Source organism: Polistes canadensis, unplaced genomic scaffold (assembly GCF_001313835.1).
Source record: "Polistes canadensis isolate GaletaPanama2010 unplaced genomic scaffold, ASM131383v1 scaffold_64, whole genome shotgun sequence".
Lineage (NCBI taxonomy): Eukaryota > Metazoa > Arthropoda > Insecta > Hymenoptera > Vespidae > Polistes > Polistes canadensis.
In genome coordinates this window covers 646,691-653,472 of record NW_014569611.1, presented here as the reverse complement: position 1 = coordinate 653,472, position 6,782 = coordinate 646,691, and the positions used below count along the sequence as shown (strand labels likewise).

Sequence of the window (6,782 nt, the reverse complement as noted above, 5' to 3'; positions counted from 1 at the left end):
AATTAATATATTATAATTACACATATATATTTGTCAATTTATTAAATAATAATTAAATAAAAAAAACCTCTATATTATCTCTAATTATTCAATTAAAATTGAAAAAATATTATTTAAATTATACTTTCTCATTACTCAGAGTAGAGGTGTGTTCAATGTTCATATATCATTAAACATAACGGATATCTATTTTCTTTTCTATAGTAATCACATTATGTCAATCGATCAGTAACTCGATGTATTATGGTAGTATATAAGAGGGGTGGTCAATTTTATTATATATGCGATTGACTTTTTGTTCTAAAAATGTGTCACGATCTATCTATTAAAATTTTATCATTTAACATATTCGAACATATTATGTTTTGTATATTAATAAATGACAATGTAGGGGAAGGTTGTATTAAATTAACATGATATTTATTTATTAATTAAAATTTAGCAACAAAAGATACATATCAAATTTTATTTTCTTATAATATAATTAATGTGGAAAGTCTATATCTGTGTGTATTCAACCAATCATTCATAATTTGTTATGTATCAAGACAATATTAGGAACATAGGGAACATTGTTTAGTCTCATCGTGAATTTTAAATATAAAAAATCCAATTTTCATAAGTATATAGATCCAAATCAAGATTCGTTACATTCGATAAATATTTCCAACAATCTTTCTCAAGTTTTCCACCTTGTAAGATTAAATCAGTTTACAGAGTTATAATTTCGTTATCTAATGGATTTTTTTTAGCCCTCCTACGACACAGCATCCTATAACACTGTTTCGCACGATAAGAAAATTACGCAAACCATTATACAACACTGTACTTTTACATCACTGGTTAACATGATTTTTGCATAACATATTTAAAAACTTAATTACCTTAAAATAATGAACTATGGATTTCATACAATACAAATTATTTCGGTATTTTCTAGGTACCTATTTATCGTGTTTATAGAAAGATTACTTATATTAAATGTGTTAGAAATCGTTTTAGGTTCTATGATCAATCAAAAATCACAATTGACGTGTTTACTACCCCTGGGATATAATATCGTGATTTTGTATCAAGGGAGAAAGAGAAAGAAAAAGAAAAGATAAAAAATACTTTATTCCCTTAGTTTCATAACGTATTGCTAAAATAATCCAAGCAAAAGAGGGGAAGGAGAGATACTTGATCGAGTCGGTAGAGTTTCCTATATTGGCCCGTTATAGGAGCAGTCATGGCCGTTTACGTCATCGAACCATTGTGTAGGAGGGATTAAAAGGTATCTCTATAACCTGCTAGATCATAAAGTTAAGCTCTATCTCTATCTCCCTCTATTTCTCATATCTTTCTCTTTCTACCTTGTACGATGATAGGGTCTCGCTTCGGCTATAATAGTAAATAGACTTTCTTAGATATAACTATATTTACTATCTTAGTTTCCTCTTGAACGACTCGTTAAACAATTCTTTTTCTCGTGAATTTTATGAATTTTCAACGTAAAAATATTTTCTATACGATATAAATATGTTTTAACGAAATATAAAGTATAAATATATACGATAAGAAAAATTTATATTTGTAAGAAATTTTATCTATTTATTTGTGTATTCTGCGATAGTTTAAACAAATGATATACAAAGGTATATATTTTATCTATCGATTTATTTATGTCACGATTTAATTTTATTCTTATCACGAATATACAATAATTAATGAGTACATTGTAGAGATATTTTATAGATGACATTTTTAATCACTATTGAAAATTCACAATGAATTATAATAAGACGTAATATCATTGTACGTAAATACATACAAACGTCATTTTTTTTGCATAGAATGATTGATTGATTGTTCAGGTACTAAATGGAAAAACCGTTTTCAATTCACAATGAAATCACGGATATATTCTACGACTCTCTGACACACATACGCACATATTTTTCTCAATGTGACATTGAAGATAATAGGAGTGTTAGGTGTTAGAGGAAAATGACCAAAAACAGGTTGGTTGTCTGATCGACCGTTTCTACCAGTTATTTCGTAACTAACATAATACACAACCGGTGATATCGACGCCTACGTAGAAACTCGAGCTTATCTATTTATAATATTGTGTGTTTCAAACTTTGTTAGGTAATATAACAACATCGGATAGGAAGTGGAAGTGAAGAAGAATTCTTCTTCATCGAAGACGAATTATCAACGACCATCTTCCATCTTAATTAATCTCGAGAATTCTCGTTATTCCTTGACTCTAATTTTTATCTATCTATCTACCTATCTATCTATCTATTTATTTATTTATATATATATATATCTCTTTTTGTAACATAAGAAAAGAAAAAAGTTGATCAAAGTTGTTGAAAGATCTATAAAGAAGACGTTATTACGAAAAGAAAAATATCTACCTGTGTATTTAACGATCGAAAAAAGGAATAAGATTCGATCGTAAAATAACCCCTTCTCTCTTTCTTTCGTTACTAAAAAGATATAGTGAAAGAAAGAGAGAGAGAGAGAGAGAGTATTATAAGAAGAAGAAGAAAAAGAAGAAGATGATGACGATGATGGTCTAAAGCAAACGCGTCGAACGAAGTTATTAACAACTACGTGTGTGGCGTCGGTGTGAAAGAACGTTAATTAACACCGTCGTCGTATGAAAGCATAATGGTGGTCCGTTGAAAGACGCTCGAAAGAAAGCAAGAAAGCAAGAAAGAAAGAAAGAAAAAGTAGGAAAATTAAGAGGAGGGTAGAAGGAGAAACAGAAGAAAGCATTCTCAAGGAAGGAAGATTATGAGTCATTCGTAGAAGGGACTTTTCTACCTTTACTTTCTATTGTTTTTCGTCGTAGAAATATGTCGAAAGAAGAAAGAAAAGCAACGTTCTTCACCATGAGTACTACCACTCGAACAATATCAACTCTTCTCCTACTCCACTGTGCAATAGGTAAGTCCACTTTAATTTCCTATCGATCAATGATCTATTAATTATCTTTCTATCTTATTATTTCTAATCTAATTGAACAACACCAGGAAGTACTTTGACTTACCTGTTACGTCCTATTAGATGTTTAACTAGACATCCTATTAAACGTCTATCAACAACGTTAGAGAAATAATTAGCCAACTCAAGTATCCTTCTTAACGAGCTTTTTTTCTCCTTGTGTTTATACAGTGAGTTGTTGTAAGAGTATTCTTATACCTACTATCAATTTAATTAGGATCAATATTTTTTTTCTAATATGATACAATATTTCCAAATTCTTATAAACAAAAAACGTATGTATTTAACTTTTTAATTGATATATATATATAAATTCTATTCGAGATGTATAAAATGTTCTATAACCGATAAGAAAATTAATCTTGCAAGATATGCCCAATTATCTCAAAAACATTATAATATGTATAGGAAGTCCAATATCAAGTACTATTTAAAAATATAATAATTGTATTTTTTGTAACTGTGTACTCTGTAAATCATGATGTTATATTCGATTTAATCTATGTATCGAATATCAATTTCGTAATTTAATTAAACACGTCTCGTGAATTCATATATTATCTAGTTAAAGTATGTAACTCTGCCTTATTTTATTATAATTTTAATTAGTCGATAATAATTATTTTCTAATTTAACTCATTATCACAATGAATTAACAAATTTCTTGGTTTAACGGTGACATATATTTACGTACATACATACAATGATATAATAAGCATTGTTTTGATGCTATCGCAAACTATCTTTCTCTGTCATTCTTATTATGGTAAGACAACTTCAGTAGTAGGCTCGTTTCACCATATTCTTCTTATCGTTTTGCATTCCTGCGGTCAGTTGCATGAGCGATTTTGTGGTCTTAATTCTGTCCTTTTGTTTTATTTTATTTTCTTTTTGTTGCGAATTGAAAACGTTGATGTTGTTCAACTTTACAGGCTTCGATAGTATAAGTTCATGGTCGATGGATCGATTCAATCGATTCTCCTTTTACATGATTACATCATGTGTCATTTTGTTTACTTTTGTATGTAAAATGAGAAGAGAAAAAGACAGAGAGAAATAAAGAGAGAGAAGGAGATATTCTTGAAATGAGAAATTAGAATCGAATGAAACTCTCTTACGTACATACAAAAGTATGTTTCTCTTTATAAAAATTATAATGAATAAATGAACTGACTAACATTAACATTTAGAAATAAATTAAAAATTGAAAATCAACGTTTATTATTTTAAATAATCTATATCGGAGTCTTTCAAATTTTTTCAATTTTTTACCAATAAGAATAAAAAAATATATGTACTATCATAAAATTTTTCCCCATTAAAAATCAATACATACCAAAGTGGTAGAGTGTTTATAAATCAAAGAATAAAATATTAATAATTCTTTAGATAATTTTTAATTATATTTGTATATTGTGTAACTCGTTACAATATTAAAATACATTTCTTTTTTCTGAAAATATATTCAAATATTTTGTGTAAAAATTGTACAACCAAAAATTACGTAATGAAACCATTAGAGTGATACATGTATCATAATTTGAGAAACGATCATCTGAAAAAATCATATAGTATTTTATTGTTTATTTATTAACGATAGATTCACCAGCACTCATATCATATCATAGATTATTTATATAAATTGCATATATCTCTTTTGCATTCTTTAGATCATATCGAATGCGCTTTTACGAGCGTAACTTGGTTCGCAACCAAAAATGCGCCGTCATTTTGAAAGTTTATCCATTAGGGGTACGCCAGCCAAAAAAAAATACAATAAAAACTTTTTTTCGAAAAGAAAGTTTTATTTTTCTCTACACGCTTACAAAATTTCTCTTAACTATTGCTTTGCAGTTAGGTAAAATTTGTAAGTTTTTTCGAAAAATAAAATGTCGAAATATCGAAATTTTATCTTTTTTACTTTCGTTTCTCTCTTCATAAAGTTTACGAAAAAAAAGAAAAAAAAAATGGGAAGAAGAGCAAGAGAGAGAGAGAGAGAGAGAGAGAGAGAGAGAGAGAGTGAGAATATATCTTGGAAGTATCGAAGGTTATCGATAAAAAAATTTCTTTACCTTTCAAGTTAAAAATAGTAATACCCGGTATGCATCATGCACGCGTCTACAACTCTCTCTCTCTCTCTCTCTCTCTCTCTGTATCTCACTCTCTCTTTCTCTTTTCTTTTTTTTTTTCTTTTCTAGGTTACATTATGTAATAAAATGTTTCTACGCGCACACCCGTAACGGATTACTCACAGATCAAATAAACTGGGTCGCTATGCGATGAACAGTACCACACATGTTAACTGAATAAAAGCGTTTTCCTCGATTTTCGTATTAACTCTTTTTTCTTTCTCTCTCTCTTTCTCTATTTCTCTTTTTCTCTCTTTTTATTTTTCTTTTCTTTTATATAGTTTTAAATATGTTATCGTCTCGTGTTTCTTTTCTATCTCATCTTTTTATTCACTTATTTTCTTTCCTGATATATTTTGAAATATTTACAATAATAAATTTAAGCACATTCAATGTTGAAATATAATATTATTATTCGCAATCTAGAATAGTTTAATTGTTTAATAATATATATTGATTTACATCACAATTTGAATCAATTAAAATAAATGTCTATATAAATTCGTATAATTAGAAAGGTTCACTAATTTCAGTTTTTTAATTTAATTAATAAACAAGGGATAAAATTGTAAATGTTACACGATTTAGGCAGCACAATTATTAAATGAACGTAATTTTTCTAATATAAATATTTTGTAATAAAAATTAACATTTATTTCTCCTTTAAATATCTATAAATATAATAATCAAATTTCATCTCTATATTATATTTATTTTCAAAAATACAAATTCGAAGATAATCGTTATTTTTTTATAGGAAAAATTGGGTTACTTCGACATTTAACGTCTAGTTGATAAAAATCGTTAAATCCTTTAATACAAAATAGAGTTTAAAAATAATAACGTTTATTGTTACAAACGTTAACAAAGCTCTTTATCGATAAAGCACGATTGATCCTCGAACAATAATCTTAAATGCGATTATTGAAATTGTTGCCTAAGTTAGTACATACCGTTCGATGTATCGAACATTCCAAACGAGTTCTCTGTTAATTAACTCTATGGAATTATTCGAAGCACTTCCGTTAGATTCGTTTTGTGTGCATTCTTGGATAGAAAAAAAAAATAATAGATTATTTACCGATTTAAAGACTAATTCAGTATCGTCAATTATTATTATTATTTTGTATATCAATTTTAAAGCTTAAAAAAATACTTCCGGTGTATCTAAATTTTTCCGGTTTGTTTTTTCACAAAACTAGAATCATTTCTATCGAAGTTTATTTTTTTTTCTCGTTACGATCGTAAATACGCAAAATTATTTAGGTGTTCCCATTTATATGGTTTACTTTATATATATGTGCAGATATACTATAATATATATTTCACTTGGACGATGTAATCGGCTCGTCGACCGGGAATAGCAAGAAGGATAATCGGATTTCACACGAACGTTCTGCGCGAATCTAACAAAAGGTTCTTCTAAAACTGAATAAATTTATATGAGACTAGCTCGTATTTCTTATTATGGAGAGATAAGTATTCCGTTTAATACTATAGACTCTCTTGAATTTCCGTTGTCTTTATAACTTCCTCATTCGTTATTCCCTTCTTCACGTACAATACAAGTCATAATTTTCAAGGGTTGATTCTCATCTTTTGACAAAGGCATTAGTTTTCAAACGTTTTCTATTCGTCCCTTGAAAAAAAAAAAAA

At 28.0% G+C, this 6,782-nt stretch overlaps 1 protein-coding gene across 3 annotated transcripts in view; it reads left to right on the top strand.

Moving 5' to 3' along the window:
• The window catches only part of LOC106786063 (cysteine-rich motor neuron 1 protein), a 264,734-nt gene that overhangs the window by 81,705 nt on the left and 176,247 nt on the right, over positions 1 to 6,782 (top strand). For 2 of the 3 annotated variants that reach the window (XM_014747068.1, XM_014747067.1), the window contains exon 1: positions 2,483 to 2,940. The exons of the other annotated variant lie outside the window; for it this stretch is intronic. In XM_014747068.1, coding sequence (XP_014602554.1) covers positions 2,850 to 2,940 — 91 coding nt within the window. In that variant the 5' untranslated portion in view covers positions 2,483 to 2,849. Of the gene's footprint in view, positions 1 to 2,482; positions 2,941 to 6,782 lie in introns of those variants that run through there. 3 annotated transcript variants of the gene reach the window in all.